Raw genomic sequence first — 17,408 nt, forward strand, 5'->3', positions numbered from 1 at the left:
TCATGTCATGTCAAAAATGGCGAAGAGTAAAGTTCACTTTAAAGCATTCCTTTCAGCTTGCTGTATTATTACAACTATAGCACATTCTGATGAGTTTTGACAGGTATTTGTATACAGTATAAAACCAGATCATAGTTGAGACACTACTCTTACAGCAGACACTTCTTTGTTTTAGTCCTATAAAATGCAAAATAATTTATTGTTATTCAATATGTAAATCAGGCTGGATTCATACATGGACACATTTTGTTCATCAGCAGAGATCTTGCCAGAGGCTCCTCAGAGACTGCAATCTTGGCCTACTTACCTCCAGAGACTGCAATCAGTAACATGCTGTGGCATCATTAACAAGCGGAAAGAGACAAAAATCTCCTGTCTGAATTGTATTTCAGAGTCATGGTGTACCATGGTTGCTTAAGAAATGATGCTACCTTATTTGTTGTGTCATGTTGTTGGAAAACGTCTAGCATGTGCTTATGTGATGATGAATCCTAATTGGGAAATAAATAGTTGAAATTCAGTTTTCATCAATAAAATGGACAGTCTTTTGTCTATGCATCATAGAAGCCATGCATTTTTTGTATTTGCTGATGTCAGTGCCTTTAGAAAATACCAAAAACTGCCACATTTATTTGAAACTAATAAATGTGTCTGACTTTAGTTCTGCGTCATCCCTGATTTCTCTTGATTAACTTCATTATTCTTATCGGTAATATTCATAAAATGTTCACACAATCACATTGTTCATTTAAAAAAAAAAATAATTAGTTAATCATGCCAATACAAAACTCCGAACAAATTTATAATGACACAAAAATAAAACCATTATTTAACATATTATTTAGTGACATATATTTACATCTGTTCAGGTAATTTTTCCATGTGTACAAAATACATATTTACACTCAAGGTTTAGTTTTCTAAAGCATGATGAAATTACTTAAGGATTAAGGTTTTACTATACAGGGTAATGCACACAGAAATCAAATCAATAATATGTTCATCCCAAATTTGTATGGAAGTCCAAAAGTGCCAAAATTCAGAAAAGTAAATAAATCTTTAAATTAATATTGTTGTTGATTTCAATAATTAAAACAAAATTCAATTTACAAATAAAAAATATACAGTTATTTCACTATTTATTTAATTTCTTTATGGTCACATGCTGCATTTATCTGTCAGATTTACCCCTCAAAGTGAGTGGGTGAGGCTGCCACTATTTAATGTACAAGTTAACTAATCAGAAGCTGGCAGTGTTGTAGACAAGGCCTTCTTACCCGTGTGAAGAGCAAAACCATTTTAAATGCCATTGTTGTAATCATAAATGTGGAGGAGAAAATTTAAGCAAATTTGAATTTTGAAGTTTTTAAAGTTAAAAACTATGCTCCAGTTAGTAAAAAAGTAGTCCAGAGGAGAGAAAAGTTGAAAAGCTGTATTATCACAACTGAGTTAATTGGCACATTCCAATGTATTTGTTTAATTACACGTTTTCTACATAAATTGACATTCCACGGTATGTTCGATAAATTTAATGAACGTTTGTAGCATGTTTAGTCTTTCTGATCAGCCATCACTGTGCTGTGAAAATACTCGGAGTGAGACAGGAAGTACCATGCCTCAGTGATAGGGGGCAGTGCTGAGCATCATAGACACAATCAGCAACAGGTGCTCTTCTTTTACACACTGAAAAGACTGAAAACAGTCAGGGGGGAAATACAAGCAGAACTGCTCAAGCCACTCTCTGTGGCTGCCAGATTTTGATAATGAAGTAAAAATGAGAAACAATTATTTATTTATTTTTTTACAACAAAATGACAGAGACGTTCATGTATATATAACATAAAGGTCAGATAATACATAACTTTCAATTTTAATCAGAAAAGAGGTCAGCTAAAGAAAACATCCATATAATTTTTTTAAAATGACCTTTTTACATATTCTTTTATTTTTCTTGCTATTATATTGTTAGTAGCTTTAATTAGTTATGGTCAAAATTAAAATATAGCTTCCATATTTGATTTTTGTTTTGTACATCTGACTGTGGTGGAGCCTCACCAGTCATGAACCTCACCGCACGTCACTGATAGCAGCATATTTGGTACTTTATACTTAGTGTGCTGGAGGAATTTGATTCAATATTCCTCACCACAGTACAGCCATGTACTTTTGACTCAGAGGACTAAAACCTGATCTTTACTTCAAAACATTTGTTCTTCCTGCTAGAGTCCGTGGAGTTTCATATTGCTTGCTGGCTTCTGTGGATTCACTCAGCAGTTGGCCAATAAGGCATTTTTTTTTCTCCCCCCTGCATGGAGTCAGTGCAGTAATCATATGTTGTCAACAGGGGGCTCCTTTCCAAGAAGCTCACTAGCTTGTGGTCAGGTTAAGTGCATCCAGTGGTGTAGGAGTGGAGAAATTAACCCAGTTTAAGGTGGCGTTGGCCACACTGTGGTACTGGGTGCTGCTACAGGAAAAGCAATTTGGAATATAACCCCTGTTATCAAAATAAGAACTGAGAACAGCAAAGTTAGTCCCCGACGCATGATCAGCTGAGAGGTGGAGAGCTTCTCTGCAGCTTTTGAGTCAGATGATTCTTTGCTCTTTTCTGCGTCTCTCTCATTTACTGCAGCATTGGTGTGTCTTTCCTCTGACTCATGGCCTCCTTTCAGCTCCTGATCTTGGGTATTTACCCGACTGTAGCCCTCTGTTCTGAGAGCTGTTTCGCTCTTTTCTTGGGCCTTTAGGATAAAAAAAATACATACTATAGAAAATGCAAGGTTTGCATGCATGGTAGGTCAGAGCTTCAGAGAGAAATGTGTACCTACCGAATCTGGGCAGTCAATGACATCCGGTAAGATCGCTTCATTTAGAACGGCACTAACAGGACGCAGTGGGGCCACAACCACAGTTTTTCCAGCTCTCTTCTGAGCCTAAAGCATTTTGACGAGATGTCCAGTTAGGCACAAATACAAAACTCAATATAAACTTGTCATTTACAAAAAAATGATCCAGAAAATAATAAAAGATCTAATTACAAAAATAATAGTTATACACGGAACAACTCCAGAGGGAATTGTGAGTAGACAAGTGTTTTGAGATAATTATCCACATTTTGAATAAATGTTACAAAATGTTTTCTTTATATTTTAAAGATGTTCACCATTTCATAACTTTGCAATTTCATGCTTTTACACTTTTGATTGTTTGGTAGCTGATCTATTCTGGTCTGAAAGGAAAACATTTCTTATCAACGTGCAATGATGTGTCGCTGCAAGCTAGAAGTTTTATCCCTGCTTCGATAATTGAGGATATAGAGTAATTTTTTGCAATCTGCTCTACATCTGCTTTTTGTCAGTCCTATACATTTCTTTTATGATGATTGAAGTTATTTTGATTTTATTAATTAGCTTTGATCATTTGTAGTTGCCTTGAACATATCTGACCTTTCACTCACAAGAACAATCTTTTCCAAAAGGGAATTAACACAGTCAGATTATAAACAAACTGTAAATAAACTGTTTGAGCTTCAGTAAGGGTGTTTAGCTATTAACTGGTGAACTGGTGCTGACTGTTTACACTTTGAAATTAAATTATTATCACTAAATAAATCCTCAGAGATGTGTCCAAAAGGAAATTACAGCACACAAATCAGTAGTTACATAAAAACATGTTAAGGTTCCACATAGTTTATGATTTTGTTTTATTATTTTTTGCCTTTCAAAAAATAATAAAACATTATTTTGACTTAAAATTGTTTTATTTTGTTTGCCCTTCTTCTACTTCAATTAAACTTCAGGAAATTGACCTTGGAGTTAATAGATACAATCTTTGATTGCATGTAATAATATGTTTGGTCAATAAAATCTTATTTAAATAAATATTTCCTCACTGGAGTAATTTCCTTACGTGAGTATACGACTAATCCTTCTGACAAATGCGTTGCAGAGTCTGAGAATGATTATTTTTATGAATGTTGATGTAAACATTAAATGTTGTATGAATAAGAGGAATAAACATTTATCCAAAAGTACACAGGTATGTAATTAGTTTATTTTATAAAGTAGCAATTGTAAATTGAAGTTGCTCTCTTGGTGCAAACTGAAGAGAACAAACCAAACTAAAACCTTTGAACAAATTTGATAGTAACAAAACAAACTTGGTACAGCAGAAAAAATATCCGTATGTAAATACAACAGATTGAATAATCATACTCTTTGCTGAAAAAGCATAAATTAAGGTTCAACATATATATGACAGTTTAGTTTGACCTCAAAATATACATATATTTTTTAGTTGAATCTACTTCTTATTTGAACATTTGTATACGTTTATAAAGAAAGAAGAGAATAGTTCACCTTCTGCGTCACTTTTTTCCAGTCAGCTTTAAAGATCAAAGCAAGGAAGAAACCCGTCTGAATGAAAACACAAATTAGGAGACCGAGCCACAAGCCTGAAAAGACAGATTAGCGAACATGACAAATAATTACTACGCTCTTCAGCAAGTTTTGATTTAGGTAAAATAAAGTAACCAAATGAATTATTTGAGATGTTTTATTCTTGAATCTAACTGAAATACTCATAATGACAGGTTATTTTCCTTTTGGGCCCATTTTTTTTTATCTATTTAAAGTAAAAAAACAAATAATATAGCTCCAAATCCATTGTTTAAGTTACTTTACAGAGCATTTGCCTTCAGTTCGAAGGTGAAAGCGGAAAGTCTGAAATATGTGTTCGTCCAACACACTTTCTAACACTTTTCATGATGTTCCTAATTGCTTTACAAAGTAAGTATTGACAGAGACTATAATCATCTTATTTCACAAGGTCAGAGGAGTGACGCCGCTCTGTGTAGGTCTGATTTAAGTGGATAGCAAAAAGCAGAAGACAAATTTTGGCCTGCAGGGAAGAAAAATGATAAATGGTTGGAAGAGTGGTGTATGGCAAATAACTGGCTGAAATATCAACATCGAACATAATTTCCAATTCATTTCTTAGGAATTCAGTATGAATGTACTAACAAATGTAAAGAAAATGCAAGAAAATAGGGCAACATTCGGATTAAGGTAAAGTAAATTAAGTGACACTGTATGCTGCAGAATGATGCTCAAAATTTCAATTATTATTTCTGCTACTATAAAATTCCCATGAGGGAATCACTGACTGATTAAATCTGACCTTTAAGGATCAGATTAAAAGTCGTATCCTTTAATCTGACCTTTATAGTTGGATAAAGTCTGTTTGCTTTATCCAACAAAAAGGCTTTCCTGATATGGACAACGTTTGATGAAACTGATCAAGCGAAACACATGGCAACTTGTTTCCATGATGTTATTGTTTTAGTCAGAATAAAATTGTACAATTGATAGGCCAGTAAATCAGCAGAGCTACCATTCAGTTTGGCTCTTTCTTTGCCGCAACAAATTTTCTTTACCATCATTCCTGCAGACAAAACCCCAATAAGTCTGTCCATTATCTGTATGACAGCATAATTTTATTTATTTATTTATTTATTTATTTATTTATTTATTTATTTATTTATTTATTTATTTATTTATTTATTCATGTCTCTGACTCAGATGGCGGATTCAACCTGTTTCCAGTTGAGAATCATGTCTTCAGGTTTCACTCTCTACAAGGCAGAACCTTGACGTTTTCAGTGTACTGTAAAAAGTTAATCTTTACATTTTAATATGCAAAAAAAAGGACATTTGGCCCACTCATAAAACACTTTCAAACATTCAACATGGGTATTGGCCAATGTCAGTCATTTTTTAACATATTAATATCAGTCTGATAAGTAAATCTGAGCCAAATGAACAACCAGTTTTATTTCCATCTTGCTGCCATTTGTTTGTGTTGAGGGGACTGGTTATGTGGCATTTATTGCATCACAATTATTGTGATTGTGATGCAATAAATGCCACATAACCAGTCCAAATTGTGGGGGATTATTACACAGAAGCAGAAAGTATAGGGCTGTCTGTATAATTCTATTGTATTGGTAAATATCGATAAACACAGCCATAGTAGCTGTATCAAAATCAAATAGCAAATTTGGTGCATCCCTAACATTTAGTCTTCTGTAGCTTAGAAAGTTGCAGATGCACTGAACAGAATGTAAACATGTCTTGGGAAAACAGGACTTTTACTAATTCTTAACTTAAGGTTCCACACAAAACACCCAGAAGTCTCTGCACCAGTTGCAAAATGTTTGGATAAGAGCATATGGAGGCATTTTTGATGCTGTGATGTGGTGACATGGACAGAAAATATGATTAAGAACAAATTACCTAATATTCGCAGCTTGGCCCAAAACATCAGTGCTATTCCGACAGGTAGGCCGATGAGGTAGTAAAATATCAAATTTGACAGGGCTGCGATTTTCTGCATCCCACATCCAACAAGAATTCCTGAGCAGACACACTGAAGGATCACAAAAAAAAAAAACATTTTATTGATATAAAATATTCAAATTAAAATAAAACACAAAATTAAAACATACCAGTAGTGCATCAAGGAACTGAAGAAATGTGTAAACTGTCAAGTTGTCCGATACGAGCTGCACAATATTGCTGCAGAAGACAAGGTGAGCTCATCAAAACAAAGCTGCTTATTCACTGCATGGAAATGAATGTGTGTTAGTTTGAAGACTCACTCGTCTGAGGTAAATATGTAGCCAACGACGGACTTACAGCCAGCAAGGATGAACCCCTGGAACAAAGCCAGCATTCCTGTGGTGCAAAGAAAAGATATGACACTTTACAAATTGTTCAAGATTGGTGTTAAGAGATGCGCAATTATAATCATTATATGTGTTGGACATAACACAAGCAGTTTCCTTCCAGTAGGAATGTGTCCGAGCTGTTTAATTTAGAGTCTTTGAAAATGTCTTTTACTAACATTAATTCCACTTTTTGCCAATTTAAACCACAAACTATAATTATAAACTATAACTTTAGAGGTGTTCATGTGACAGACCAAAACAAAGCATCATTGAGTTAGCCATGGAGGATTTGTTTACACATTTCATAAATATACAGAAGATTGACAAAATCAAAGCAATAAGGAATCCAATTTGCAGTTTGCTGAAAGCCTTTCAAGGAACCCAAGAAATATGTAGCATAAATAAAAATCATACGTGACAGAAAACTACGACTAACACTCTGAATGCACCGCAGTAAAATATGGTGGTTGTAGCATCTTGTGGGGGTAGACACAGAAGAAACTGGTTAAAGTTGAAGAAGATGAAGCTGAACACTGAAAAACCCTTTAAATAAAGTTTCTTTATGAAGCATATTTCAGCAAAGAGGCAGTTCAAAGTGCTTTACATGACAAAAACATGATACAGTAACTTAATTATGTTGGGAACAGCAAACAAGCCGTATTGCTGAACTTGTGTTAAAATCCTCAAGAGCAATCATCATCAAATACACATCAAATGTATCAATCAATGGCTGATTACTTGTGCATGTCACATGTTTTTAAAGCAATGTATCAGATTCACTCATATTTAACTTATGAGTGCAAGCATTATGTATCTTCATACCTGAAACAACTAAGGCAACTTTGCAGGTGATTATGGCTCTTGATGTGTTGCCGGCTCCCAAAGCGTTCCCCACACGCACACAGGCTGCAGCGTGGATTCCTAAAGGAAACTGCAAGAAAGTACAAATTATTCAGTCAAGGTTAGGTTTGTAAATAAGACCCGGTTCTCAAACACTTATAATCATGATCATTCTTTCTAATAATGCGTACCATGTATGTTATGGCTCCTATTTCTACCATCAGATGCTGGGCAGCCAGGTCATCTTCTCCAAGCCAACCTAAGAATAAAAAAAAGTTTTGGGTTTGAGTATAACAGTTTTGGGAAAGTGCATGTCAGCAAGTACAACAAATATTACTGGACCGATGCAAAACTAAATCAATACGACATTCTTTCAATAAAAAGAATGTACAAAAAAAGACTAATTTCAGAATGATGCATTTACCTGACAAATTTACTCTGAAGAGTTAATATTTGTGCAAGTAAAGCATATTTCTAAATAAATAAATTGAGCCAATATGGTAAATTTATCTTTTTTTTTTGTTGAGTTTTATTCCATGAACAGACTTGTAATTGACAGATGTAGGTGTAAAATCAACATACAATGATTGAAATGTTATTTTTTCTTTTATTCTCTGTATGTATAAATCATATTACACATTAAGGATTTCCACAGGCTGGGAATCATTGTTCCATTCCAAGAAACCAACCAATTTACAGAAACCCTATCCAGTCTGCCAAGAAGATTTTGCAAATATCCCATCAAAATTATGATGCAATTGTGTAAAAGAAAAAAATACAACACATACCTGCAAGAAAACCTCCAACCTCCCAGACCCACCACTCAAAACAGATCATGAATGCACTGGGAACAGCCAGCTTCATGTAGGAACCCCAGCCCTGCAGACATTCAGTGGACCAACCTGCAAAGAGTTTTATCCAGGTTCTGAGTAAAAAGCATGACTCCATCAACCCAGATGAATATCTGTAATATTTTTAGTTTGTCAGGATCTTATATTTTAATTTTATGCATAAATTTTGATGAATAAAATTAACTAAACTGGAGGAAAATTTTGATTACATTAGAATAGTTTTTTTTTTTATGTAAATAGAAATCATATGTCACATCCCATAGAATCATCTGGAAAACAGTAGATAGTCAAACATTTTACCAGGAGGGAAACTATAAAATGTATCAATGGAAAGTTAGGCGAAAGGAAAAAATTAGGTAAAAAAGATGTATTAGCAATGATTATAACTGCAGCTTCTATACATTTCAGAAGTTGCCATTATTGTCCCTAAAATCTGTCATTTTGGTCGTTAGAATACCAAAGTTTCCACTTAACTTTACAATTTGGTCCATCTCATTGTGTTATTTTTAAATATTAAATGATTGATAATTTGATCAACCACTCGGTACTTGAGTAGACTTTTTACCAAATACTTTCTTACTCTTACTTGAGTAATTTCATGGATGGCTATTTTTTACTTTTACTTGAGTAAAAATATGCTGAAGTAGTTCTACTCTTACTTGAGTAAAAATTTTTTGGTTACTCTGTCCACCTCTGAGACTCCGTTGTGAATGCAAAGTCTCTATTAACAACTCAGCAGATCTACATGCTGATCACCTCCATGCCACATAACAAGGGTGCTATTCAGGCAAAATGTTGAAAAACATATGTTTCACTGTCTTTAATCCATAATCTTCAGAATTAACAGAAATAAACAATCCAAGAATATTTTTATGACAGTCTATTGATAAAAGAGCCTCTTGATCTTACCTCCCCATGTCTGCTTATAGAGCTTCTTCCACCTGATGTAGCCAAATAACAGAAGGCAAATGATGATCTGAGAGAGGCTGTTGGCAGCTGCTGATCCACTGCAAACACATGCACGACAGAATGGATTTATTTCTTAATCTGGTTTACGGCAGACGGTTAAAAGATGTAATTTTACAAGTGTATCTCTGCAGAACCATACAGAGGAAAAACATACACTGTGAATTGCACATAATGGAACAGTAAGATCATTCAATAGGCCCTTAGCAGGTGTTCCTGGTTGATATGGAGCAAGTGAAGAGTGGGGAGACATGACCCGAACAAGGAGGCCCGATTGGTCAAATTGCTGATGAATCAAATGTTTGTCCAGCTGGAATCTGGAATGAGCCGTAACATTTCTTTCTTGTCTGTTTTTGCCCTATTCTGACCCTTTCTCTCTAAATAAAGATCAAAAATAATAAACGTCAGTGAACTGCTGGCTCAGTCTGAACAAAAAACAAGTTACTCTTCAAAGACAAATCATAAGATAAAATGCAGGGAAATAATCTTCTTGACTGTATAAACCGATACCTTCCCTTTGTCTCTGACTTCCTGCTCTTTTGATGATATTGATTATTATGTATTTTATCTGTTCTGACTTCTAAGAGTTGATACCATATCAGTCGATACAAAGTCCATCAAAATTTCAAAGCCAGGAAATGTTAGGCATACTTACATTACACCCATCTTGAGCACAGAAATAAGAAGAAAATTGATCCCCAAGTTCAAAATGTTGGCTACTGCAGCCGTGTACATCTGAGGTAGAATGATTCCCTAATAAATACAAAAATATAGAAGTTATAATTAGAAAGGCAGTCTGCAGTGACAATGTTGAAACACTGGCTGGCCATAAAACTTGAAATGGAAGAGAAACATATCAAGAAATGTCACATTTATAAGAAAAATGTACATCAAAGAAATTATCCAACAAGATCAAATATTAGTGGATCATTTAGACAAATAAATCATAATGATCAAATCTGATAAACCAGTCAGGGAGGACATGTATGACACCATGAAGATAGGTAGCAAACTGGAAAGTTCAATAGAAAACCGTGGCACCAATAAACTAGGCAAACTAATAAAATCAGCAAAAGGATACAAAACAGGATCAGAGAAGAAATACAGTTAAACTGTCAAAACAGGTTGAAAGGTTTTTCCTTAACAAGTTTCTGCAAACTCAGACTTTGAGATATAAGGTAATTGAGCAGCAGGATACTTTTTCTGGGAATGTACCTGGTTTTGTAGATAAGAAACCTGCAGCTGATGCAAAAACATAGCCTGGAACAAAAAGAGACAAAAGTCAGTTTTTATATCTCACATATCTCTTGTTGTACAGTCTCTTTAAAACATTACAATTTTATGATAATATTGAGATCCTTGATTCTCAAATGTTTTATTTAGTGTTAAGTGCATAAGTAGGTCATATCAATAAAGCTCCCACAGTACTGTTTTAATGTCATATCTTAGAGTGAAATATGAAATAAAAAGTGGATCAACTTTGGAAAACTAAACATTCAAGAGTAAACTCTATGGGCAGATTATGATATTTTCACTCTTATAGGTTAATGTGCTTCAGGAGGTCATTGAGTGTCCTTTGTGTCCTCTCATATTTTTGTGGCGCCTCCAAATTGCGGTAGAGTTTTTAAATAAGACAAAATCAGTTGTTAAAAAGTTTTAAATTCATAGATGGCAAAAAGAGCTTGGTATACCGCGTCTTTCTTATTTTTGTTGAAAGCCAGCTATGATGATAACAGCTTAGCCCTCAGCATTGACTTTTCAAAAAGAAATTGTGTTTCTTATCCATCTCAGGGTGCAGTTGAATAATTACATTACTCAATTGCTGGATTATCTTAGTTCATTAGAAATGAGAATGAAAAGATAAACAGGAATGGCAGAACTATCAACCAAACACATTCCAACTATTCTAAGCTTTACTTTGTCTTTAAGCATGATCCTACAGCCATCATAAAAAGAAAATGCACCTCTCATTTCAGAAGATTCAATGTATGAATGAACTGGCTTTCACCTGATTCTACACATTTTTTTTTTTATAAATTTAGCATGGAGATTTGTATTCTTTTTTGTATGAAACCACACACCACAAACTCCTATATTCAGTTGCAGAAAAAGTAAGTACGCCCACAAAACTTTGGACACATGCAAATTGTGTGAAGCCCTACAATTTAAATAGTAAATGATTTATTTTTCCATTTCTAGTTCGAGAACTGTCGTAGCATTCTGTCACATCCAACTACAGGCTTCAGTGTTTTCATCTGGCATGTTGTGTGCTCGACCAGCACAAAGTAAGAATCTGTATTCAAACCTTTTTACTCAGGTGACAGGCAATAACATCAAGTACAATCCATTACCTTCGAAACACTATTAAGATATGGTCATCTACTTGTCAACCCAGGCAAAGATCATCGATCAGGAAAGCAGCTAAAGCCACATCTCTATTACCAGGTCCAACATGGTTCCTCCCCATTTTTCATAACCACCTCAAGCACGGTACAAGCCATGTATTACGCACAAGAATTTTTGCTGACTGCTGATTGGCCCGTGATTTACGTCACTAGATGAGCAAAGGCCGGACCTTTGAGACTCTTCAAACAACTACATCTCCACCATCATTTTCAAAGATGAGGCCGTAGTAGTTGACGAGATGGTGAGCTGCAAATGAATCATTCTACCGTCAAGCCTTCAGGTCCAAACCTTTTAATCTATTGTGGCAGAAGAGCACATACAACAAGCAACTCACAACAAACAAATATACAGAGAGATTGCTGGCACCCAAGGATACATGTCCAAAATTGCATCATCTGAGCTTCAACCACAATGTCAGATTCCCGCTCATGTTCTTACCCATATTCACTCTCACGTTTAGTGGCAATAAACTCAATTTGGCTAGAACCAAACCAGACATTAACCGGTTAGGTTGAGACTAGACAATGGAGAATGGGCTCAGGAGTCCCATGCTAAACCTGAAGGACCTGCAGGGATATTGTGGAAAACTAACACAGAGCGGCACAGAACTACAATTTTCCCACTGTGGAACATTTTTGGTAAAACTGTAGTTTTTAGTGCTTCTGTTGACTTGCTTTACTGACCATATACATACTTTTTAAATATGCATTTAGTTTATATTTAAATAGAAATAGACTAGTTTATTGTACTCACTGGAACAGCAGGAAGAAACGCCATCACGTACAGGTGGGCGATTCTGAAATGTTACAAAAGAAAAAATAAACTTTTGAACAAGTGCCATAAACAGTTATATTTTTGACTTTTCATACCCTGTTTCTGCAAAATGAAAATTGTGTTTTTAAAATCTTTATTGCAAATGTAGTAAATAAATTAAAGAGATAGAAATCTTCACTTGGAGTCTCACTAGATTTAGTCCACTGGTAAAGGCACACAGAAAGCTAAATAATAAACTGCTTAAAGATAATTTAGCTGTCAGTTTTACTGATAAGGATTCCAGCTTTGGCCTTGAAGATAAGCCTTTTTTTGTAGTTTATGTTCTGAATCACCGTTTCGCTCAGACAGAGTATAAAGATTTCAGAGCTGCAGGATATACCGGGCCACTTCGTGCTCTTGCTGAAGAAGGAGCAGTAAATTGTGGGAGTTGACAAGGAGAGCCCAACAAGGCAGACAAAACATGAGCAGGATCAGGGTGCTTTTCTGTAGAATAACTCCCACACGTTTCATGTTCCTGCTGCCATATGTCTGCAAAACAGAGACGTTTCAGTGGATTGTTTCAAGCACGATAAATCCCAGATGGAGCACTCGGATCACCTGAGAAATGAGAGTATCACACGCCATCGTCAGGCCATAGCCTGTTGCAGTTGTTGTCACGTTGATCGTCTAAAGCAACAGACAACAAAACTCAGTTATGAGACGTTTCACATTAAATCTGAGATTCACACAAATATCTAGATTTTGCCTACAATTAAAAGATGTTTTGTTATCAACTTTGCAAACTAGGTTTAAGCTTAATACAAATTAGTCAGAGGTGAATAGGTCTTAAGAATGCACGTACTTACAATAAATCTGGAAAGTCTTATAAACTAAAGATCTTCTCTTTTAAATTGTTTTCTTATATTTTAAAAAAGTTACATGCCTCTAGGGCTGTGAAGCTGGGGTGACTGGAGTATTGGGGAACTAGAAAAATTATAGGCATGAGCATCACTGCTGCAACTGCAACCTTTAACCCTGTCATCATTCAGACCCTTGTCAGATTTAAATTCAGACTAATTCTGGTTTATCCATTAATTTGTTTGATAGGAATTTAGAAATACATTCCCACCACCCCAAAAAAAAAAAAAAATCTAGATTGGATATAATTTTTCCAAAAGAGGCATGTCAGCAATTATTTATACAATTCTCAATAGATCGAGTAAAAGGACTACATTACCAGCGCTCAGCTGTTTGCCTGTCTCCACTGATACTATGACCGTTGCAGAGAGGTCATTGAGTCCAAAAGATCTCCATGCCATAACCCTAATGCTTAGGTCTCTTTACAGGTACTTTGTCAGATTTAAGTCAGGATTCTGACTGAGTTATTCCAATAATAAATGTTATTTTAACCTGAAGAAACATGTTGGTAGGATTAAAAGATTACTTCAAACTTAAATTTTAATTATTCTGAGCTCAACTAAGTCTGAAATGTGTGTATCTACCCTTGCACAGATGTTGATAGAAGCCAGTTAATGACTGCCAATGGAAAGTTTGACAGACTGGAGACAGGAAGATACTGTACATGCAACCGTGAACCAGGATCAATTGTGTTTCTTTTACTATTTTAATTTGTCAATTTAATTGCCTTCTTTTTTCTGCTGTTTTGGATCTTTTTTTAATGTGTTATCCAAATCACGTTCCGCCACTGACACGTCGTATTTTGTACGTCTAACATACAAACACTTGGAGATCAAGAAACCCAACAGTATTCTGGCGACAATAATACATAACTCAGTACAAATTTATTAACAATTAACATTTTTGCAGTAGATCAACAGGGACATCAAAATGAACCGCAATAAAATATTCTTACATGAATGATGCATTACTTTCTCTACATCACATGCAAATTTAAACCTGACCAGCATAGTCTATCTGCCATATACCACATTGAGCTTTGTAGCCATTTAAACTCATTTGAGAAAATATTTCAGAAAGAATGGTTTAAAAAGAAGTTCAAATTATTTTTTTTAATTGAAGCAAAGTATAAGCTGGTGTCTTTTCTTCACTAGACTATTTTCATATGTTAAAAGTGCTATGTAATTCCACATATTAAGAACAAAATGATGTTTTGAAACATTAAAAAAACCAGTCAGGCAAAACATCATGACCACTTTTTGCTGCCAAAGCAGCCTTAACATCTCAAAGAGGTGGAGTTAACCAGACCTCTAAAGGTGCACTGTGGTATCTGGCACTAAGATGTTAACAGCTGATCCTGCAAGTTGCAAAGTGGGGCCTCCACTGATCAGCCTTGTAATCTGTGAAGCCCCTTGATCCATTAGATGGAGTTCTGGTGAATTTGCCTAAGTCCATACATTAAAGTCTTTGTGCTTCTCAAGCTAATCTTAAATCATTGTTGTTTTGAAGCATTGCTGCTTTATGAGTGGAAAGAGAACCTTCAGGGAAAATGTTTGGCCACTAGCATTGATTAGGAAGGTCATAAATGCCAAAGTAATACTAATTTGCTCGTTTGCTTTCTTTCCCATAATGCATTCAGGTGTCCTGTGTTGCCCAGCTTTGTTAAAAGTTTTTGGACCTTTTAACAATTTTTTTATCATCAAACCTCTGAATGATCACTCTATGAATATTGACTAAACCTTATTTTTGTAAATAAATGACATAAACTGACTCTTTCTTTTGAGGAGCTTGAACAGCTCTGCAAAACTTCTCGAGAACTTTCACAAGTGTGGAAAACATCATTGCTTGCATTAAAGCCCCCTTATGTCCTACAATAAAACTGAAATCGCATTTCTCAACTTCACTAGAAAACAAGTCTTGATCAAAACAAATAAAGAAAGTGAATGAACTAGAACTAAAAAAATAAGCATAATTTTCTAAGCTTTATTTGATGACAGTTTGAATCCTGTCAATAAAAAGATGCGTTCTGTCAAGAACAATTCAACAATTCAAATAACAATTCAAACACCTGTCGTATTTTCTAATCACCTAACACACACAGTGATGCACACGCAAACTTTATGGCATTGTTAATCTGCAAAAGAACAATTTCATACCGCTGAGGCAAGGGCATATCCAGCCAACTCTGCATTTCCAATGTGACCGCAAAAAATGGTGATAACAAACGGCAGGAGAAAGTTCAGAATCCGGGACAGCAGCTGTTGAAACACAGTTTGGACTGATTTAGCAACTACCACTAACTGCATCCAGGCAACTAAAAAGTAAAGACGTTAGATAGCAATTCATGTGAAATTAGCAGCCATGGGCTAATTATGCCTAAGCAGAAGCATTTCTTTTTACTTTTAGCACACATAAAATGTTCAGAAATGATTACACTATTAAATTGGGTTATGAACAGCACATCACACAGTAAATCAAATTAAGTCATTCCGATCGCAGCGTTTTGCAGATTAAAGAGCAACACTTCAGTTTCCGTCTACTCACCAGGGGGCCTGTGAGTCGTAAGACGTGATAAAGTTCCTCTCTGTAGGCCAAAGGCAGCCAACGCTTCACACACGCACACCAAAACAGCTTGGAGCTGGCAAATGTTGCCCCCTCATCCACAGGAGGCGCTTCCATCTTGGCAGCATGAACCCCAGCAATGGGTTCTGCTCCCTGCAAGGGGGGTGCAGGTTCCAGAGAACCCGGCCTCTCCATTCAAGCGCAGGGAGAGAAGACAGGACAGGAAAGAAAAGCTGCAGAGCAACAGAAGGAGGGAGTGAGGGAGGGAAAGAGGGCAATGGCAGGGAGGGAGAGGGGGGCAAGAGAGTTGGCCTATGTGTTCAGCACATGCACTGTTTTTAAGTTATTGATTGCATCACACTGTTTGAAGGAGGAACAAAAGAGCAGAGAAATTAATAAAAAACAGGTGACAGGTTAGTTAATGATGACTGATTACATATTTCTTGTTCATTTTACAGACAAACAAAAATGACAACAACAAGACTGTAAAGTCATGTGAACTCTGTGTCTGCCCTTCAGGTTTACGCCACTGACGGAGGGGTTTGTCGGAGGCGGGTTATTGTTGGGGGGCAATGAGAAGTGGATAAATGTTTGAGTTGGATATACACAGTGAGAAAGCGCCTGCTTTCAAAGCGCCTGTGTGGGTTTGTATGAGTGGTCTCTGAGCCCTCTGCAGTAATCTGATGAGGAATGCTTGTTTGTTGCTCATATGCAAGAAGCTACATTGACCAACTGCAAGCTAAATCATATTTGTGTTTTTACATTTTAGTCTTATTTCAATTTTATTTTTTACACATGCATTAGACACTGATCTTATCTCATGCCAAGTGTACTTTGCCCACTATGCCTGCGTTCTCCCTCCTCCTGTAATTTTGACACAAAGAAACCGAGTCACATGAACACTCAAACTTGCTCTTATCCATGTTTGCTGACTCAGCTCTGAAACTTAACATAAACATTTAAATGTTACTTTATGTGATGCTGATGAACAACTTGATTCAGTCATGGAGCATATAGATTTATTGTAGGTTTAATGTAATTTTATTGCAGGCTTAATGTAATTTTTATTAATATATTACTGTAATTTTATTAGTGTTAGTATCATTTCTTTAAAATAGCACAGTAATTATAGAACATGGTTACTGTGATTTCATCACATTTTTATCATAATAAAATTACAGTACTCCTGTAGTACAATCACAAAAAGTTGCCATTTTACAGCAGTTCAGAAACTGCATTCTTTCCTAGCTTTTAAAAGTTGAAATGTGAACTTGCCACTTAATTTACAAAACTCTCAGAAAAAAATGCTATTCTTCTAGTTAAAAAAATATATACATGTATATTTTAAAATTGCTTTATTTGATTGTCAATTTCAATCTGACAAACTG

At 35.4% G+C, this 17,408-nt stretch overlaps 1 protein-coding gene across 1 annotated transcript; it reads right to left on the reverse strand.

The window, feature by feature from the left end:
* Positions 1 to 1,417: 1,417 nt before the first annotated feature.
* slc47a1 (solute carrier family 47 member 1) lies at positions 1,418 to 16,286 on the reverse strand. The gene is given in 18 exon segments (XM_055043829.1): positions 1,418 to 2,453; positions 2,456 to 2,738; positions 2,826 to 2,930; positions 4,356 to 4,450; positions 6,291 to 6,423; positions 6,503 to 6,572; positions 6,656 to 6,731; positions 7,547 to 7,655; positions 7,756 to 7,823; positions 8,353 to 8,466; positions 9,325 to 9,422; positions 10,037 to 10,134; positions 10,597 to 10,641; positions 12,541 to 12,583; positions 12,941 to 13,089; positions 13,159 to 13,227; positions 15,615 to 15,716; positions 16,003 to 16,286. Coding segments are annotated over 18 exon segments (1,956 nt in total). The 5' UTR covers positions 16,216 to 16,286; the 3' UTR covers positions 1,418 to 2,367.
* Between the last annotated feature and the right edge of the window lie 1,122 nt (positions 16,287 to 17,408).

This window comes from Poeciliopsis prolifica, unplaced genomic scaffold (genome assembly GCF_027474105.1).
Source record: "Poeciliopsis prolifica strain line A6 unplaced genomic scaffold, Auburn_PproV2 SCAFFOLD019, whole genome shotgun sequence".
NCBI lineage: Eukaryota > Metazoa > Chordata > Actinopteri > Cyprinodontiformes > Poeciliidae > Poeciliopsis > Poeciliopsis prolifica.